At 39.4% G+C, this 21,874-nt stretch overlaps 1 protein-coding gene and 1 long non-coding RNA gene across 2 annotated transcripts in view; one reads left to right on the top strand and one right to left on the bottom strand.

The window, feature by feature from the left end:
- LOC117253897 (uncharacterized) overlaps window positions 1-2,823 on the bottom strand; it is a 49,961-nt gene extending 47,138 nt beyond the window's left edge. The window contains exon 1 of the long non-coding RNA XR_004501436.2: window positions 2,741-2,823. This is a non-coding gene — a long non-coding RNA (uncharacterized LOC117253897). The remainder of the gene's footprint in view (window positions 1-2,740) is intronic.
- Window positions 2,824-12,318: 9,495 nt separating this feature from the next.
- Window positions 12,319-19,914, top strand: tmem161a (transmembrane protein 161A). Its single transcript, XM_033622350.2, has 11 exons — window positions 12,319-12,452; window positions 13,032-13,135; window positions 13,223-13,306; window positions 13,553-13,644; window positions 13,863-14,019; window positions 14,203-14,418; window positions 14,590-14,733; window positions 15,343-15,456; window positions 15,570-15,744; window positions 15,854-15,950; window positions 16,804-19,914. Exons 1-11 carry the CDS (start codon window positions 12,450-12,452, stop codon window positions 17,106-17,108), a joined length of 1,491 nt encoding a protein of 496 aa, XP_033478241.1. The 5' UTR covers window positions 12,319-12,449; the 3' UTR covers window positions 17,109-19,914.
- Window positions 19,915-21,874: the final 1,960 nt, after the last annotated feature.

Genomic DNA, 21,874 nt, shown 5'->3' with positions numbered 1-21,874 from the left:
TGACAGGCCTTTTATAAATGCTCTACATGTATTTAAAGTTAAAGAAATGCTGGTGGTAAATGCCAAAACGTAAATAACAAAAAGGCAGCGAGAGGTATAAAGATGAATATTGGATCTTTATTAAGGCTCTACAGTAGTGGACAGCATCGGATAATAACCCGGTGTAAAGGCCCACGTGGTGATGCAGAATTAAAGAAATCATCCTGTAATTTTACAACTATGCTGAAAAAATGTGACTCGCCTTTAAATAATGACGGACATGGAGAAGTAAACCTGTGACAGTACACAACAGTGTGATGTCAGCATTTAGGACATTATTAAAACAACAGGCTATATTCTCTCTCAGAGCTGTAACATCACGTATAAAATGTGTATTAATATTATAAAATGTTTTAGATTTATAAAACTATGGAGGATTTCTTGTGTCTTTTATTTGCTTGTGTTATTACAGTTAAAAAAGGAGAGCGTTTATGAAAAGTAAAGACACGTAAAGGAGCAGATGATGACATAAATTCACCAAAGCCTCAAAACCTGCATTTATGGCTCACAAAAATTTATATTTAAGTAAAAAACAGAATTTATGTCGATGCAATTTTTATTTTTTGACACAATAAATCCTGTAGTTTGATTCTTTGTTACTAAAAAGAAATATTCAGTGTTGTCTTAATATGATTTGTGGGGTTCCATTTTTGCCAATTAACACATAAGCCTACATTTCTGGACATTTCTGGAATTAGTAGCGTGTTGAGTTTATGGCGAAAGTGTGGCCGAATTAATGAATAGAAGCTGTAAAAGAAATTTAGCAGCAACAGATAAAAATATGCTGATTATTCTTTCTTCAGACTTCAGCTTCACATATACGAAGAATGTGGTACAAATACGTTTTTTTCATGCATAAAATACATCAAAAATAATAATTTATAATAACTTGAAGTATTATATTTTGGTCTTTAAAGGCAGTAAAACGCACAAATCAGCCAAACACAACCAAAATATCAAAGATATTTCAGCGCAAATGCATATTTACTGAACACAGAGCACTGAGCCTCATTATCTTCCAAATTTCTAAATTACTAATATATGTATTTGTATATATATTTATTATTAAATGTTGTTTGAGTTTTGCTTTAGTTTGGAAAAGCTAAAGCAGAACTGGTCATGTCCCCTTTTAAAACCCAGAATTTTTTAAAAGTATTTATTTATTTTATGAATTAATGTATTTATTTATTTATTGATTCATTAAATAATCTGTTAAGTGCCATCTACTGAATAATGTCATATGTGTATGTGTTGATAATTTCACTAATGTGCAAAAAATATTGACTGAAATATTCTTCAGTTTTTACATTCCTTAACTGTCACCTGATTATCTGGCATAATCCATAATCTTCTGTGATTTCCATGAGAACAGATAGTTTTAATTCTTCTTTAATAATTCCCATCTTGTTATATGTATTTGAATAAACTGGTTATCCCTGTAAAGCCACACACAGACAGATACACCACGCAGGCAGACAAATCCAAATCCTAACTCTCCCACCTTAAATTCATTCATTCATATCTGTCAGATTTGTGTGCCTGTCATGTCGTCATGCGTGACCACACTGAGCCCTGTTGGGTTCAATTGATAATAACTGACCAATTCAAGTGGCCACTTCTGGGAATTGTAATGGCCGCTCTTCAAAGAGGCTTGACCTGACACTGGGACACCGGGGTGTCAGAGGTCACGCATGAAGACCAGCAGGGAGCAAATATTTGTCCTTCCTTCTGTCATGACCTCAAATTAGCGCCTAATAGCACTTGATTGTGATAAGTTAGTTTTTTGTGATAATGGGGGGTAGTTTCCAGAGAACAAATATAGTGAACACTGACATGTAAAAATCTACGTCTATAATCCTGCTACAATATTTTATCACGTCTGGAAATCCTTGTGAAGACTGAACATTTCAAAATGTATTCATGATTTGAGCTGCATTACAAGATCAGCAGGTGTCTACACTGCAGCTCTCTTGAATCTATATGAATTTCTTGGTGCTATTTAAGCGACTGCAGCAGCATTATAGATGTGTTGATACGCTTATAGGGATGTAAAGCGCTATTGGTTTCCTTAGTCAAAGAGTGCTGCCTCATCTGCTGCAGACACAGCTGCATGATGGGAGCATTTTTCACTGGGAATAAAAATGCATATACAGTAAGCAGTTTATAAAAATGCCATGTTTTAGCTCATTAATACATCAATATATTCATTCTGCTATTACAGACACAAGTCCCACAAAAACTAATAATAGGTGAGTAAGGAGATCTTTTTGTGTCACCTAAAGCCTCTTGCATTAGGCTGACGTGACCAAATAAAGGCCTGCTACTGTACTTTATACACTTAACAGCAATGATGTATTGTCCTAATGCAAAAGCTTTCAGGAGAGCAGCACATAACTGTATCAATAAGGTAAACCTGTGCTGGAATAAAACCTCCAGACTCATAAAAGACATCAAAGATGCTGAGGCATGCAGCACATTTCTCGCAGGTTTAGGCCTGCAGGCAGGAAGCAAGAGACAAAGTGCAGGTGCCACATGGACATCATCATCCCCACATCAGGAAGGCTCACATTCAGGAACAGAAAGCAAAAAAATGGCTAAATCTGTAGATTAATTCAGCATATTTTAAAACCACAAAAACACTTTTAAAATAATTTTAAATTTAAATTAAACACTGTTGAAATTAAAGAAAACATCCACTTACTGGAGCTTCTTGTGATGCCCAGAGAGACTGGGAGATGTTGGTTCATTCCCCTCCACGTGAAAACAGACTGGTGCTCGCGCTGCTTTCCTGGTTTAATTGGGAACAGGCTGAAGTTTATGCTAATGAGCGCTGACATCAGTCTTAACAGCCTCCACTCCATAAAAGAGAAGAGCAAAGGGCCAAAGTCGCGCCTCTTTTCCCAGGCAGTTCCGCCGGTCAAGTTCAAGCACAGCGCCAGTGCGCACCATTTGTCATTCAAAACACGTTAATGCACAGAGCAAATGCATTTGGGGGGAGGTGGTGGTGCACTGTATGTAGGCCTGGGTACATTTACATATGCAGCTTATCAATTATAACAATTGCAATTTATCAGTACTGAAGGAAAAACACTCCAAAACAATGTGCTTTTTTTTTTTTTTAAATTTAAAGCAGCATTTCAAGACAAAATGAGGAAAATATAGTTTCACTTTGAGATTTGTCCAAGAAAAAAAAGACAATATGGAGCAAAATCTGATTTTACTAATAATAAATAAATAAATACAGGCATGTAAATATTTGTTTTTAAAATTTAGTGGCATTCACTGGTATTTTTACTGGAATTTATAAAGTGTTTTTGATAATTCTGTATTTTTATAGATGGATAATGTCACCAGAAATCCTCTCCTGGGCATGCTTATGGATTTACAAAACATGAGCTTCTTCTTATCATTAAAAATAAGGATGATGAGGTGAGTCCAGGTTAAATACATTATTTCATACATTTCCTTTAAATGAAAAATACAGGCTTCATAAATATATGTACATATCATAGAGGAGGAGATGTAGATTAAGAACAAAATAATGGGTTTAAGATTTTTAAGATCAAAAATAAGTGAGTAAGAGTTTGTGTAAAGAGAGAGATGTATTGTTCATTTGAATTATGCACATACAGAGAGGGAAAAGACATACAGTACAATCAAGCCCTTTAGGTGCCAACTGACACTTGTGCATGCCTTTGTGTGCAAGCACATCACCCATCTGTGCCCGCTGGATCATCCCTGGGATCATCTATGCCACAAACACTCAGCGAAATAGAATTAGCAGCATACATTTGCGTAATTACAGTATAAGTGCTCGACGAATCATGTCGTCCAAATCCAGAATCTGTGTGAGGACGAGCCAGAGTGACGGCTTAACACATGACAGCAGAGTCAGGCACGAGCTAATTCTCCTCTGTACGTGGACGTGGACCCCCCGAGAACAGACGAGCCAGATACAGCGAGCGGATATATGCAGATGTGAAGCCTGTATGCAGATAGGCTTCGTTTGTGTGTGATGTGTGGTGTGTGTGTGTGTGTGTGCAGCACAAACAATCATATTTGATAAAGCCACAGCTCTACTGTGATGCAGGGAATTATACAGAGGAAGGAGTGTATCTGTGGCTGGGACATCATGTAAGCTGGCTTTTTTTAATCTGAAAACTGGGGGAATAAATGCAGAAATGTTGCTTTTTAAATGCTCAAAACCTTTTTTACCAAGGCAGGGAAAGCACAGGTGGAAATCAGGGTCAATATATTGGTATTATATGTGATATGAAACTAGATATCTTAGATTTTGGATGGCGTAATACTGTCATTGTTGCCTGTTCCTTAGTTTAAAGGCTGCATTACAGTGAAGTGACATTATTGTCTTTACTTAACAAGACTGCTCTAACTGTTCTGTCATCTGTCTTTATCCAATTTGTCATTATATCCACATTACAGATAATTATTTATGCAAAATGTCATTGTTGTGAATATTATTTTGTTCACTGCACACACATGCATGTCTATGCTTGTGAGTTTCTGTGTGTGTCAGCATGCGTTTGTCTGTTTTATGTGTTACAATATTTCTGGAGATGTGTGTGGATGTGTGTATGTATGACATATTTTGGGGAATCAGTTAACATGCTAATGACAGGTCTAACATGGTGGCCAGAGGGAGGCTTAGCCACGACTACATGACCCCCAGACATGTATACATGTACTGTGCTGTATGTTGTGTGTTATTTGTCTTAATAAAGAAAGAAAAAGTGAATAGTCAACCCCACACTATCACAAAGGCCCTAGTGGAAACAATATAAGAATGATGGCTGCATTGCATTTAGTTGCTTCACATGAAGAGTGCTGGTAATTTGCACACTGGCTCACACTGTCACGTTCAAGAGCAGTGTCATTGCTAATGTTAGAAGAGTCTGAATATGCTGTTAAAAAAGGCCTATACGAGACCAAACTGTGTTCATATTTTGGCCTCAAATACAAAAATGAGACTTCAACAGTTGTGCTTTCTTTTGGGTTTTACAGTCAGCGCTCTGGCATCAAGTTTAAATATGTACACAATATGTAAAGGTCTTTCGTTGCCAAATGAAACACGCTGTTTGGCTAGAAAGACAAAACACACATGCATCTGTCTGCCAGCATCATATCTGACTGTGATATTTGGTTTGATCGTCAGAAGCACAGACGTTAACGGGTGATCAGGCTGAAGGAGTGTATTCCCAGTGAACCACCTTTACGGTTTCTCTCCTCCTTATGATGTACAGTATTTCTGTGTCTGGTAATTAACAGTCATGAGTTCCACTACTAAATAAATCCCTGTGACAAAGCAGATCTGGCCCTCCATAGCTGGTTCCCACAGCTCCCCCCTCACTGCAGCAGTTAGAAGAGACAAAAAGGAAAAGAGCGGGGAAAATGAAGGGAGACGGGAGAGAGAGAGAGGGGGAGAAAAACACAGTGGCGGTGGGAGTTTCCTTTGACGGGGCACCATTGCAACATTTGCATATATTCAAATCAGCCGATGAATACCATGCATGGGGGCAAACAAAGACGAGCCAATGGGAGGGCTGCATCCCTGCTGCGGGCTCCGGAGCAGCCGCCGGTATCCCAGCAGCACCCTGGGAGAGACACAGGGAAGTGGTGTGGGAACCGAGAGGCCCCCCGAGTTGAGCCGAGGGAGGGGAACCACTTGTAGCCCGTGGTGAATTAGCATTTTATTTGTGTCCATTTTCCTCAGTAATTTCTGCCCCTCCACTTCAGCCACAGATGGCTAACATGGCAGAGGGATTAGCATTTGTGTCAAAGATGATCATTATGGAAGTGTTTTTCCACCCAGACAGAGACGTTTCTTCTCACAGCGTGACTGACAATTCAATGTCGGAGAGGTTGGGCAAATGTACACAATATTTCACTTATTTCTGGATATTTTTATACATGTGATCAAGGGCTAATGTTGAGATTTTCCCAATAAATCACAAACATTTACGCTGGAATAGCCAATTTGATATCTTAAACTTCAGTGTATTAACTACATCAACAATGTATTCAAAGGTCCAGTGTGTAAAGATTTAGGGGGATTTATTGGCATCAAGTAACATCTCCAGGTTAATATTCTTTCAGTGTTCATTGTTCAGAAGGGAGCTGCATTATCTGCAGAGGTCTCTTCCTCTCCAAGTGATTAAAACTGGTAAAAACACTGAATAAAGCAGTTTCAAGTAAAAAGAAAATCAGTGTTTCTCCTATGCTGTTTGTCATGTCCCAGGTGGTTTTCACCAGGAACAGTGGTCTCCTCCTCTCCAAAACAAATGTATAAATTAATTCTAATAAGCTCTAATACATTAGTTTGGGATAGTTGTTGACAATTTCCTTTTTAAAATGAGACATGAACAGTGAGAAGGGGGTGGGATTATATAAGTGTACACTTCTCACTCCTCCTTATCGGGCATGTCTGTTGATGTTTTGTTTGTTTTGCTCTAAATAAAGTCATTCATTCATTCTCTCAAATGGGCTCAGTGATTGAAACCAAAAATCCTTACTGAATAAAGCAGTTTCACATTACAAATCAGTGTTTCACCTGTGCTATTTGGCATTTGTTTGGCTAATGCATGCTTACCTTTTTTCTACGACAACTGAAGATCGAGATGTTCAGGAGGTTTTTACCTGGAGACTAATTATCCTCACAGGTATCCTCCTTTCTACAACAAATGGACCAGGCGACTAAAACTGGTAAAAACACTTAAAGTAATTTTACGTCATTTTAATTTTAATTTTAAGTGTGTTTTTTCAACACTGCCCGTCATGGTGGGGCTGCTAGCTATGGTGGCCCAAGCAAAAATGCCAAAATGTTAATGGCCCTATCTCGAGCAAGTGTTTGGTTTGTCTGGTCTGGGCTGTTGTAGAAACATGGCAGCTTATAATGGTGATCTCCGTAAATGAAGATCTGCTCACTGTACATAAACGGCTCATTGTAAGGTAAGTAATGAAACAGTCACAAAAACAATTCAAATTTCAGGTGATTATACACTAAAGAAAACAAACTCATCATATTATGTTCCATTTCTGCTCATTTATCCCCCTAAATCCTACACACTGGAGTTTTAAGTATAGTCTTGTAAAATACGTCTGCCTACAGGTTGTATAATTGATTTAAATATGAACACTCCACTGTTAGAACCGTCCCAGTGTGTGGGGACGGTTGTATCATGTCTAAAATTTATATAATTAAATACTCAAAATGAAGATAATTATTAATCATTCATGTTATTGTGATTTTTAAAAAAAATAATGATCACCTTTTTTCAAATTAGATGACAAAAACAGAGGGAGCCTCAAATTACAAGCTGTAGTCCACATTGATGGAAACATATCGAGTCACAGAGGTGATAAGAGTAAAGGTGATGTACATCTGTGCCATCTGCAGGACCAGCACTGAAGCCAGGCCTCCCTCAAACTGGAGTGGCTCCTCAGGCACACAGATCAGAATTCATCTTCATCAGATGAGTCCTTAATTTTCTGCTTTCTGCTCTGTTTGGGATTTTTGTAGCTTAATTTTTTTCTTGGCGTTAGACAGGCTTTTCCACTGAATAAATTAACACGCAACTGATTAACATGGACTTAGCATGTAATGTAGTTTATGTAGGTCTTTAGGTTTTTAAAATATCAATGAAACTTGGGACAGTTGGAACAAGGTGTTACAACAAAGAGGTTACAACCATTCCAGCAGTGCCAGCCATGTTTTTGCCTCATGTCAACTAGTGTGATGGTCACAGCCACACATGGTAATGTTTCCCCAAGTCACACTTTAGCATCTGCTTATTTCCTTTTAACCTTACAGTGTTTAATTTAAGTGTAGACATTCTACCATTGCAAGGCTACACAGGCTAATTGTTTGATATTAATCACCTGTTTCTTTGTGTTTGAGTTACCGTGGTCGTTTGGGGAGGTCTCTTCCTGGTGGAGCAAAAGGCGTGGCCAAGGGCTGAGGACTCTTTAATCCTGGAGCCAACTCATTGGACCAAACCACGTGCTGGGGGGGGGGGGGGGGGGGTGTTTGGGTTTAGTTGGTTATGCTTTGTGTTCAGTTGTAGTTGCCGTTCATTTTGGTTACCGCTTGTGTATTAATTGGTTTGGCCAAGCCAGTATATATGCTCAGTCAGGTCGGTTTGTTCAGTTAATACATTGTTTAGCTAATTTTATTGAGTATAGTTTTGTTATGTCGACCTCTTTTATAGACCTAGTTGTTCATTTCTTGGTCTGTAATTTTAATGCATTTTTTGGGGGTAAATAAAAACCCATGATTTTGTCAACAACTCCTGCGTCCTTGTTGCCCATGTTAGTAATTCAAGGTGTTACAACTGTCCTTGTTATCCCATATGGTAGATGATGTTATTCCAGTAAATGAAACAACATACATCTCTTGCACTATCCACATGTAAAGAGGTCATAACAGACGCTCTGGTTCGTCACATCGCTCCAAACATATGGTATTTTTATCTTCAGTAACAGCAAGAAACAGAGAAACAGGCACCTTTATTTATCTAAAGGTAATGCGCAAAAATGAAATCCTAATTAAAGACTGATCGCTCCATGTCCCCTCGCTCAGGATGTCACAAACTAATTGCCGTAGGGTAAAGGCTGGAGTTGGATCAGCGAGACTCACAAGGATCAAACAACCACCCGGAGTTTGATATTGAGCTGAACAACTAATTTTGTGTGATTTATGTTTACAGATGCCTGCCCGCTGGTGCATACATGCCCGCCAGAGATGCTGTTGCCTCGTCGCACAAAGCTCCATTTGATCAGACTCGCAGCCCTCATTGAAATGTCATGCTCTCGTGCGCAAATTCACGGGGCAAAGGATCAGACACATCTTCAGCAGAAGGGGTGCCACCAATTAGCAGAGAGTGGGAATTCAATCAACTTCTGCAGACCACCCAAATAACATGGACGCACATGCTAAACACAGATTTGAATGTGGTGAATGATTTTGGTAAAAGGATCTTTTGGAGGGCGTGCTGCTGGAAACGCCGTGCTGTTGGAGGCACATGGGCCTCCGCCTTATAGAGGATGAGCTGACATTATAATGCATGTACAGGCCAGTGTGTTTGTGTGTGTGTGTGTGTGGACAATCACTCTCATCCTGAGTGACCAAGCATACCACACACACGGAGGATGCATCAGTGCACCCAGAGCTGTCGTCCTTGTGCCACAATATTCCTCAGACACCTCGTGCTTTATGATAATCTGGAGCTCAGAGATCATACAACATAATACAGCAACAAATTACACAGATATACACTTTGTCTACAGGTTTGAAGATAACAACGCTGGTATTATAAAGTATTCCCTTATTTTTATCCATCTAAATGGAAAAATAATACTTTACTTCATGATTACATCAAATCCCCCCTCCCTCCCTCCCTCCCTCTCGGCCCCTCCCTGGTGTCTTTGTGTTTTAATGCCAAAGTAGAGAGGAAGAGGAGCATATCTGAGACTTTAAGCTTCGACATTTGCATAATGTTTGTTTTCATCCAATGAAATGTTAAGATACATGATGGTGGGAGCATGAAACATGGAGATTATCATTAGGAGGATCTCACAGAGGTGTTCGGGGGTATTGAGGAAGAACAAGGAGCTAAGACGAATAACATTTTACATTTTAATTAGAGATGTGGAGAGGGAGCGCGTTGGTGAAATTAAAACTGCGCTGCTGGATACATTAATAGTCTAAATATACTTTAGTTTTATATAATTTCTTTATTTAGAAGAGAATATGTCTTAACTTGTGCCCTTGTCTGCTCAGTATTGTGCAGACATTTGTTAAATGTCCAACAGTAGTTGCCTATAATGGAAATATAATGATATTTTTCCACTCAGTGTTGCTATGAACCAATGTTCCTCTGTGGCTGCTGTAATGGCTTCATGCACATCAGAAATACTATAATACTGAGCTGAGAATAGCAGGTGAAAGTGAGCCTTTAGATGTCCCTGGTGGTTGTGTTTATTTGTTGGACGTTTGAGGGATTAATAAAGTTGTTCAACTCAAAGGCAAGGGGGCACACTGTGTTAGTGAATCTGAATGTTGTTTCCTGCATTTATATTTATATCAGTCTTGAAAATAAACTCCACTATGAAACTGATTATATAGATTTCCAAAGACGTAGAAATGATATGTTCCCTGCAGGTGTATGCATACACTAATGCCATTAAAATCACATTTGATTTTCATTAATAAAAGCCTCATACTTAAAAGGTTTAAGGATTAAGGGGAATATACTGGCAGAAACGGAATTTGATATAATAAATATGTTTTCTTTAGTGTAAAATCACCTTGAAATAAGAATCGTTGCGTTTTTATTACCTTAGAATGAGCCGTTTATCTCTGCAAAGGAAATGGGTTGTCGTGTACAGAGATTGCCATGTGCACCGCCATGTTTCTACAGTAGCCCAGAATGAACAAACCAAACTCCAGATAGGGCCATTTGCGTTTTTTTGCATTTTTGCGAATGCTCATCAGCTACGGTAGTCAGCAGCTCTCCATGAATGGCAGCGTCAGAAAAATGACAATTGTTTAACGTGAAACTGCTTCATTAATTAATCCCCAGGCCACAAAACAAGGCCTGAAAGAGATGTATGCCATTCCCATGCATGGGAAATGTATAAAAACAGACTTGATGGGTGAAATTTTGACCCACGCTTACGAACATTTTGGAGACGGGAAAGTGGTGACGCAGATGGTGAGGTTGAAGCCTGATTGTAGAAACTGTTGAATATTTTTTGGTTTTTTGGCTTTTGTTAGTATGTACATTTTTAGTATGGATCCTACACTTTGTTTTATAAATGAGACCCCTGGTAGATTTGTTTTGGAGAGGAAAAAGACCTCTATTCTTCAGTTCATGGTAAAAACCTCCTAAACGTTGGGATCTTAAGTTATCAGAGAAAAATGGTGAGCACACATTAGCAGATGCTAGGCTAATGGCCTGACTCAGACATGCCAAACATGTAAAATGTGGTTTCATCATGTGAAACCACTTCATTTAGTTTTTTTTACCAGTTTAAATCACCTGGTCTGTTTGTTTTGGAGAGGAAGACACCTTCCTAAACAAAGAACACAGACAGAATTCTAACCGGGACAAATTTTAGCTCGTTGCAATCTGCAATCCTCGCCACTAGATGGCAATCAATCCTCCCGCCTCCCCCAGAAGCCCCTCTGTGATGAGCAGCATTGAAAAAACATAACATGAAAGTGCATTATTTACTCTATTTGTTCCGAAGAGGAAGAGACCCCTGCAGATAATTTACCTTATTGTAAAAACCTCCTATAGATCAGGATCAGAAATAAAGTCAGCACACATTAAGTTGTCAGAGGAAAAAAGTGAGCACACATGAGCAGGCAAGCCACCTGACTGCAACACTGATTTGTAACATGAAATTATTCTATTCAGTGCTTTTACTGGTTTCAATCACCTGGTGCATTTGTTTTATAGAGGAAGAGACCTCTTGGGGTAGGCCACATCTTCCTAAACCTTACAGACTTCTCCTTTAAGATAAATACATGCATCTTTACTACAGACAGCACAAGGGCATGAGTGTCTTTTACTGCCTTGTGTTTGAATAATGTTCAGTTCTTCTTATTTCGGGTAAATACTGACCTTAAACAAAAATTTGGATTCAAGAATGTTTTGCATTCAAGAAAGTGCATTAGAGTTTTTTTCCCTCCTGCTCTCAGTGTCCCATGTGACACATTTACAACGCAAAAACAAGGTCTAAAATATCAACATAATTTATATTGTCAATCCAAAGCATGGCAGACACAAAGGTGTTCATAGTGGTCTGTGGTAGTAGCTGAATTAGTAGTTGTAGCAACAGAAAAACGGAGGCATACATTAATTACTATTAATGTTGTTCTTTTTTAAAAGTAGCAATGCCAAAACATTCATAGTAGGTAACTGTCCTTCATTAAAAATGTCAATAAAGTCAACACAATTTAGTAACAAACACGTTAACCTGATTGCAGTGCCTGAATGCATCTCCAGCTACTGAGAAGTTTAATATTTTCTCTTACCTTGTGTTTTCAATGTGAAATCTGCCCAAATCAAGTTGAAAAGTCACTAATAATTGCAGCAGTCCAATAAACGCATGAAACACAGTCTTACAGGAACTTAAAATAAGTACAGTACCTCAGTAGCTAATGTTAACGTACTTTACTTACCTTCTCGAAGCAGCATCTGCTGGTAGAAATTACAAGTATTCCAATTTACAAAGCTTTCGAGGCGCACGTGAAGGCATCGCGCGACTCCACTACTACATCCGGGACACTCAGCAGTTTCACATGTCAGTTGGTTCAGCTGTCCAGACTTTCCTACATGTGAAGAAGCTACTCTGGTTTTAACCACGTCTTCCTTTCGAGAGAAGAGATGGTAAGTTAATTCACACACCACTTCCCTGGCAGGTAGTTACCACTCTTAACGAGCTGTTGTAAAATTCGCTAGCGAGCTCATTTTGCTTGTATTGGTTGCTATGAGAGCTAGTGTGCGAATGCTAGTTAGCTAGCTGGCTAACGGTTGCAGCAGCAGCACTGACAGGTGGTGAAGTTTAGCTAAATTTAGCTCGATAGCCATTTGCTAACTTTCATTCATTTCGCAGGAGCTTTCAACGCATTATATGTTTAAGGTCGTTGAACTGAGTTTATCTCTTGTTAGTGTTAGCTTGTTAGCATGGTGTTTGGCTTTGCTTCTACCGCAGCCTGTGATATGTGGACTAACTTAACTTTGGTGCAGCCGAAACTGCCTGTTCTTGAAACCTTCCTGGGTCTGTGTGCCGAGTCAACTTGAAATGCTGTCTTGACTGACTGTCACAGTTGCAGACAAGGCACTCCTACCCCCTAGCGTCTCTGATGCATTACCTACTGTCACATAACGGTAGCTGTTGTCATGCCCAAAGATGGGAGCTGTAGAGTTGGATCTCTGACTGAAACATGTATGTGTTTGCTTTGACAGGCGCTGATGGGAATTCAGCTGGTGGTCAGCTTGCTGGCTGCCAGCATCATGCAGAGGATGGCTCCACATTGCTCATTTGCACGCTGGCTCCTTTGCAATGGAAGGTACTATCACCCACATAATCAAGTTATACATTATACACATAATATACTGTGCACTGTATACACACATGTGCCTGTTGTTCCTTCCAGTCTGTTCCGGTTCAAACACCCGTCAGAAGGAGAGCTGTGTGCACTGGCTGGGAAGCAGATGCCCAAACAGACCAGGAGAGACAGGTGGGAGTGGGGGGAGGGTCTGATGATGCAGAGAGTTGTCACAACAAAGCAGTCTTTGCACCCTGTGCAACAGGTTTACTCAATCGCCAGTTCTGTCTGTACTTAACTTCTGAACATAAAATGGCTGCTCCAGACAATCTGGCCTTTTTGTCTTTCAGTTTTTCTTCTTGTAAAACTCATAAATGGCAGATAGTTTTGTTTCTTTGTGTGTTGTTTTATCATGTGTCTTCTTTGTTTGATTTCTAGGAGACAGAATGGAGAGTCCAAGCCTCTCACTGTGCCCAAAGATATCGACCTTCACCTGGAAAAAGCTCCAGTCAACACCATTGACGCTCTGGGTAAAACAAACACTCCTTTATCTTTATCACAGTGACATTGTTCCAAGTACAAACGCTGTTCAAACTCAGCTATTGGCTCACAATGCATTTACAGTATTTACATTTCTTTCAAGCCCCTGCTTCAAAGCAATGTATGGATTGTACTTTTAATTAGCAGGTACAGCACAAAGAGTCTTCTGAGCCTACTAAGGTTTTTTTGTTGTTGTTTCTACTTTCAGTGCTGCGTTTCTTCCTGGAGTACCAGTGGCTGATAGATTTTGCAGTCTATGCAACGGGTGTCTTTCTTTTCACTGAGTGCTACTACAGTGTTGTAGATGCCAGCAAAGAGGTCAACATCGGAGCCATCTGGTGTGTCTTGACGGTTCTCTTCAGTATGTATCCTTCAACTGTCACTTTGTCAGAATGTATGCTAATGGTAAAAAGTTATATAAAAATGCTCTTATCTTTTAGAATCAGTCAATAAACTAAAGATAAAGTAGCCTACTATACGGGGAGTCTTGGACTGGATGCCTGCTACTGTTTCCCCTTCTATGTTTTCATTTAACCCACAACCCTCAGAAAGACCCTTCACACTCTGATGAGCCACTACTTCCGCTCTGAAGAGGGCGGCGAGCGCTCTGTGTGCCTTGCCTTCGGCTTCCTGTCTCTGCTCGTAGCCATGCTGGTGCTGGTGGTCAGAGAGGACTACCTGGAGTTTGGCCTGGAGTCGGGCTTTTCCAGCCTCTTTGACAACTTGGAAATCTTTGCCAAACAACAGGGCTACGCCGACTGGTCGTAAGTATCTGCTCCTGCAAAGACAACGTATAAATCAAACACTACTTTGTTGTCTTAAAGGGGAAGCTGTCAATTTAATATTGATTGACATAAGTACTGTTAAACAGACTTGAGAAGTTTCGGTGCTAGATGCAGCATAATATATTTGGTTATTGTTTTGACTCCCTTCAGAATCCCAGTGACCAAGCTGACCGTGAAGCTCGGTCTGGCTGCTATCTGTGCTTACATTGGTGCCCTCCTGGCCTTCCCTGGACTGCGACTGGCTCAGACTCATCTAGACGCTGTACAGATGAACTCAGATCGCCCCCTCATTCAGTAAGAACTGATGCATTTATTACTGCAACAGACAGTGTACTCCATGCCTTATTAAAACAATAAATTAGCAGTATTTGCTGTCTTATGCTTTGTTCACACTACACAACTTAAACCCTGATTTTCCACTCACCAAACGTTTCTGGAGCTCCCCGAAAAAAGCCTCAGATTAGAAGCCGAGGGGCTCATTAATGCATCGCAGACACTTCCTGATATCTAGTGTGCTAAATATCTGGACATGTCGGAGACTTTGTTGGCAAGCTAAAGCCAATGAGAGCACAAGACATGGGTTGAGGACAAGCACTGAGAGTGACAGAGAGAGGGGAAGATGTTTGATGCAGATGCGATGTTTCTGTAAATAATTAGCTTACTAACTTACTTAGTTGGAACGCTACTTTATCACTTTGTAACTTTGATATTTCATAGTTAGCACGCACCTAACCCCAGGTTGGTTTGACCCGGGCATCACATGACGTACTTGCATTTGTCTGAAACGACTTCAAGACTCCTGATTACGAGACAGTTGTGTAGTGTGAACAGTACAGCGATCTGATGACTTTGAAAATCTGGTAGTGTGAACTTAGCGTTAGATGTCTTTGCTGTTTCCTGCAGGATTCTGCTGCACATGAGCTTCCTGTCTCCAGTCATTGTGTTGATTCTGTGGGTGAAACCCATTGCAAGGGACTTCCTGGCCAATGCACCCATGGGGAAGACTTCTGTCACAATGTGAGTGCACTTAAATAATCTCTCAGTTCTCTCAGGAGCAATGGCCACTAAATGTCCTCCAAATGGCAAAGAGTGGGACTTTTCCTGATCTTCTCTTGATCTCACGTTTGCAGCGTCTCCAGTGAAACATTTGACAGCATGCGTCTGTGGATCATCGTGGTGTTGTGTGTGCTGCGGCTAGCACTGACTCGTTACCACCTGCAGGCCTACCTCAACCTGGCTCAGAAGTGGGTGGAGCAGATGAAGAAGGAGGCGGGACGTATCGCTGCCATTGACATCCAGAGGAAGGTCAGATATTTGAACAGTGAAGGGTTGAACATTTGAATTCCAACGTTTGGTTTACTTGGCAGTGGAAATGTGAAAACTGTAAAATGATAATAAATGTGCTGTTTTTCAGGTCACACGAATCTTTTGCTACCTGACTGTAATTACTCTCCAGTATCTGGTTCCTATTTTTCTTGTCCTCTTCTCCACACTGGCACTCAAGGCACTAGGTAAGTAGCTTACAGCTGTTGCCAATCGGAGCAGAGAGAGAATTAACAGTAAAGTAGTCAAGTGGTCTGTCTGAATTTAAATCTACTGATGGTATATTTTTGCATGTAGGCAGACACAAAGTGTGAGTGACAAACCAAATAAATAAAACAACTTGGCTTTTTTCCCCCAACAATTCAAATTTAGATTTGTAATGGTAAATGGATGTGCACTTGTATAGTCCCTTCCTAGTCATCCAGCCACTCAAAGCGCTTTTTACACTACGAGTCACATTCACCCATTCACTCACATTTGCTTCCTTGTGGAGAGTTAGATGAGAAGATCAATACCATTCTCATATCTGTCTGTAGCCAGCTAGCTTAGTATACATTTTGGAAATGGGGAAACAGCTTTTTTTCCAGTATTAAAACATCCAGCACATATTAACACCCTCTAATTGTACTCTGGTTTTACTACGGATTAAGCAAAAAAGACATATTGTGTTAATCAGTGCACTTTATAGATGCTGGTAGGTGGATTTTGTCACCTTTGCCGAGAGCCAGTTTAGCGGTTTCTAGCCCAAGTAGCTAACTAGCTGCAGGCTGTGGCCATGTATTTACAGGACCGCTACGAGAGTGGTAAAGCATATTTCTCAAGATGTCAGAACTGTTCCTGTAATGTCACATCTAGATATTTGCAGCTACAGTGAAGTTGAATATTAGAAACACACACATGCTGAATGTCAGTTTCTAGTGTCAGTGAAGCATAACAAGTGACAGTTTCTATCAGCGGCCTGCTGTTAAATTTTTTTAAATTTTCCTCCCAAGTTGAGCACTAAAATCTAAATATTGACTGATCTCTCTACTGATCTTGTAGGAGACTTCTCCTGGAGAGCTGGTGCAGAGCAGACCCCCGGGGTGACACCAGCACTGGTGATGCCCACAGCAGCACCCGTGCTGCCCGGTGGCCTCGATGAAGATGAAGAGGGGGTGGAGGATATGGAGGAGGACATCCAGGCCACAGTTGCGCATCTGACAGAGGCCTTCACAGCGCTGCGGTCCGTCCTCACTCCGCTGTTCTTCCGAGGTTTCTTCGCCTTCCTGACTTGGTGGGTGGCTGCCTGCCAGGTCATCAGCTCTCTGTTTGGCATCTACTTCCACCAGTACCTGATGCAGAACTAACTGAGTGAAACAGAGTGCTGTGTTGTTCTGCCTGCAATGCAGCCCCGGCCCCCTCGTCTGCAGGTATCCTTCGCAACAGCATAACAACATCTGAGGGGACGTTTCATTAAAACACAACTGCAGACAGAATGCACCTTGTTTGTGGCTGTAACAGAAGTTTTGTTGAGAGGAGACAGATGATGGACACTGCCTGTCTGTTGCAATATCGGCTACTTTGTTGCCCTTATAGTTTTTGTGACCAGCAGGCTACTGGTATTTATAACACATATGTACAGAGACAACTGGGGTCTGTATCACAAAGCAAGTTAGTCTGGCTCTCTTTGGGCGACCTGGCGTCACTTAGTCTAAACAGTTCTTCATATCGGTATCACAACGGTGGCACAGTTAGCTCTGGGTTTACTCATCCAGCTGTGGGTGCGTTCATGTGAAACAGGCAGAGTTTTTAATTACAGGCAACATAAAAAAAACTTGAGTGGAGTGCTTAATATGACACAGATACCCACAGGGAAATTAGGTTAGCGTGTTAGCAAAAGGTGATTTTCAGCAAAGTAGAATAGGATCAGAAGCTTTAGAAGTAGGAGGAATCATCTCCACATTTTCCTGGTTTGGCTTAAACAGGATTCCCTCGGTCATGGAATTCCTGGAGAAGTTATGACGTTAGGAAAACTGTTCTCCAGGCCTGGAAATGGTTTGTGATTGACAGAATGTTAAGGAAAACGTTTTGAAAAATTCCTAAAACATGTCTAACGTTATGTGAAACATGTACCTTGTAATCTAATTTAATTTAAGATTTAAAACCTAGTGCTGCGCTGCGTGACCCGTAATGTCACTAGTATCATGTGATACACACAGACCACACCAGCATCGTGTCATTGCCATCACCACTCACCCTGTCAAACGTGCTGTCACATAAGGAGTGAAAATGGAAAATGCTGAAAAACTTCAGCACTGATATTTAAGCCACCTAAGATATGTGAATATTCACTGTCAGTGTGGTAAATGACTGAACGAATGACCGAAACTACTGATGCAAAGCTAACAATGCTGCAATAATGTTAACAGCCGTGTAGAACTGAAGTCGTCTCAAACTAAATCTCAGCCTGTAGATCAAACCATATCAAAGATGGAACACCAGTATTCAGCCACTGTGTGGCGTCATTGATTCGCTAGGATAGGGGAAGACCAAGGTTTAAATATCATGTACGCTCAGGTTCAGGCAAGGTCGCAAAACAACGAGGCGAATGTTTGTTTAACAAGAAATAAACTCATACAAACTTGCTAAAGTTTCAAATTCAAACACGTCAAATTGGATTGATATCTGTGTTATCTTCTTCGAGTAAAGTTGGCAAGTGCTAGCAGTTTGCTTATTCGCAAATGCCCGGGAAATGCGTGTTTGATAATGTATATTTGTATCTCTCTATAGGCCCATCTATTATATCATTCAAACTTTAATTAATCTATTATTTCAAAGCTAAACAAACCGTTAGTACTATTATTGGAACGCAACATATCCTCAGGCCACTGGTAGCTTCATATTCTTAGACCCCAAATTTTTCAAAATGGAGGAGGGGGTGTGTCTTTCCAGGATCTAACTCACTTGAGCAGCTGTGACGAAGGCCTACATATTTTAAACTGTGTAAGCTCACCTGGTGGAAAAGGCGCTGCATGTGAAAAGGCTTTGTCCTTGCTGCAGTGGCCACACTTTCACTTCCAACCTGCGTCCAAGTGCTGCATCCTGTCGTCCCCCGTCTGTCCCCGTTTCACACTAACAACTGTCCTGACGATTAAAGGCAAAAAAGCCCTAAAAAATATCTATAAAGAAGCTGAGCCAGCTTTGTGATACCAGAGGGGAAAATCGAGTTAAGCCCAAAGATATCCAGCTAACCCACTAATCTCTGTTTGTGATACAGGCCCAGCTTCTTCTGCAACTTCTCAGATGTATCTATGCCAGTGTTACCTGAATTGTTCTTAATAGAACACCACTGAATGCTGCATTTAAGATGTTTAATTGGTACCGGGGTAAGTATTAGTGCTTAATCCCTGTGTAGATAAGACATTTTTATTTTTGTGAGGGACTCTTTGTCCTTAAGGAACCGATTCAAGAGTGCTAAATGGTTTTTGTTATCTTTTTTCTGCTGTAACGTTTTGATTGCAAATGCGTCGTAGAGCTTCTGATCCATCCTGTAGAATTAAACGCAGCTTAACGTAGAAACCACTCTCTGGTTGTGGCTGCGTGTCGGCCAAGAACTGAAGAGCTGTCGCTTTTATCTAAACCTTCAGTATTCCCAAGTGCCTGGGAGCTCAGGGGTTTTGAGTCAGTTTTAAAATCTCCTTCCTCCCTGATAATATGTTTTTAGGACGAATAAAATCTGTTGATCGATTAGAATAACACTCCAAACCCATTTGTTTTTCCTTTTTATATTCAAACACTACTTTTAGTTGCAGTGTCTTAATTAGCTCACATTCGCTTTAGTTTTGCTGTTTTTATCACCAAGTAGTCACATACCTGTAACATTAATCAGCTTATTTTGAACCTTGCGTCCGTGGATTTTATTTATTTATTTATGATACATTGCCTCAAATAACTTTTGTTATTTAGAAATGCTACAGACAATGTCATTCTGTACATTTTATGATTTTTTTCGTGTGTTTTTTAGATAGTGTATCTGAATTTAATGCTCTGAAATCATTATACTGTGAACTTCATGTTGCTTTGTGAGATTTTCTGAATGCATGGTGTGCAAACTTTTGGCTGTAACCTGATCGTTTTTGTTTGCGTGGCTCAATAAAACATGTATTATTTTCAGTCCCATGTCAGTTTGATGTTCCCACTTAATTCTGCTCTCCCTCGAGGAGCGTGGGAGATGCCGCCGATAAAACATTTCTCTTTAAAAGTCGCTGCTCCAATTGACAAAAGACATCATGCATGACAATGGAGTGTCTCGCCGCTGTGCCGGGTCCTGATCTCTGACCCCGAGCCTCCTGAGAAGATCATTCTTTAATCACTGATAATTACTGTGAACCCGATGCCCCTCTGCAGTCTGGGAAGAAATATTGTTCGTGGATGTCCAACTTGGCCACAGGAGCTGTTACATTTCCTGGAACTCGTCCAAACCCTCTCCCATTTGTCAGCGCAGCCTAAACACATCCAACGTAGATTTATATGCTTTTTGACATTATCAAAACATTCAGATTTACATGCCAGTTGTGTAACAGTTAAGGAATGTGACCTTTTTTCACCAGAGCGAGGCTGGAGAGGCTCTTTGTCTGAAAGCTGACATGATTTATTGGCGATATCATTTGACTTCCACGTCCAATCAAAAGCCACAAAGACTCCAATTTCGGGAGGGACAGCCACCGCACTGGCTTTTTATGTGCGCTGGGACGTGCTTCACTGGAGGAGATCAATGATCACAAAGCCAAATGAAGAAATTTGGAGCAGTTAACAATCCTGACGTCCCATATATTATGGCTGTTTGAGATTTAGCATTGGGATGTTGTGTATCATTAGCTGTGGCTGAAAAAGGACTAAGTATATTTACTCTGATGATGATGTCATACAGTTATTTTATTAACTTATTGTAAATAACTGATTTGTCTGACTTTATGATGTCTTGATACATTACTGCTTGTTTTGTAGGATGTCCTTGAGGGTTTTGAAAGGCACTTATAAAAAACTAATTATTATTTCAGTTATTTTATTATTTATTTATTTATTTATTAATCTTTAATATTACTACGTTTGTTCTATTTTTATTTATTTGTATTATTATTATTATTATTATTAGTATTATTATTAGGAGTATTAGTATTAATCTTTAATATTACTGCTATTAATATTTTATTTTATTAATTTGTTTATTATTATTATTATTATTATTAGGAGTAATAGTATTATGACTATTATTTTCTTAATCATTTTATTTACTTATTTTATTCATTCATTTATTAATCTTTAATATTGCTATTATTATTATTATTATTATTATTATTATTATTATTATTATTGTATTTTATTAATTTGTTTATTATTATTGTTATTATTAATTTGGTTAATTATCATTATTGTTAGTAGTAGTGAGACAACTATTTTGATTTTATTTTTTACTAATTTATTTTATTATTTATTCATTTATTAATCATTAATACAACTATTACTACTACTATTATATTTTTATTTATTTGTTTTATTATGATTATTATAAGTATTTATAGTATCCTGTACATAAGTTCAGTTTTGAGGTATATGTTTTTATTTTTGTCTTTAAAGGCAAAAATGTATTTTTCACTTTGCTACAATTATTTTTTAGGCAGATTAAGAATATTAACAAAAATATAAATCAATTAATTAATTATGACATATTATTTTACCTTAAACTGCCCAGCAGTATATAAATTAATTGAAATTAGCTCCACCAGTTGCAATATTAATGTGATGTATGCATTTATTCATCACTAATTAAAATCCAGTATTAAAATATAAATTATTCAGAAATGTTCTGTATAATGAATACTTAAAGTATATTTTAATGCTTATAATTGCGTACCTTTACTTAAAAAAAAATTGTACACTGGATTTTTTATTTTTTGTTAGATAAGTTAGTACTTCTTTCACCACTGATCAACAGTATTATTTTTTTTTCTTAGCGATGATTTAAGACAATGTCCAGGAAAATGTTTCTGTCATGTTGAATATCCTGATTGAGGTGTACAGTCTGGGCTGCATGTTTGTAAGCAGCATCCCCACCCAGCATGCCCAGTGGTGC

Source organism: Epinephelus lanceolatus, chromosome 6, assembly GCF_041903045.1.
Source record: "Epinephelus lanceolatus isolate andai-2023 chromosome 6, ASM4190304v1, whole genome shotgun sequence".
NCBI classification, from domain to species: Eukaryota; Metazoa; Chordata; class Actinopteri; order Perciformes; family Serranidae; genus Epinephelus; species Epinephelus lanceolatus.
Note: the sequence above shows the minus strand (reverse complement) of the source record. Positions and strands in the feature narration are given on the sequence as shown.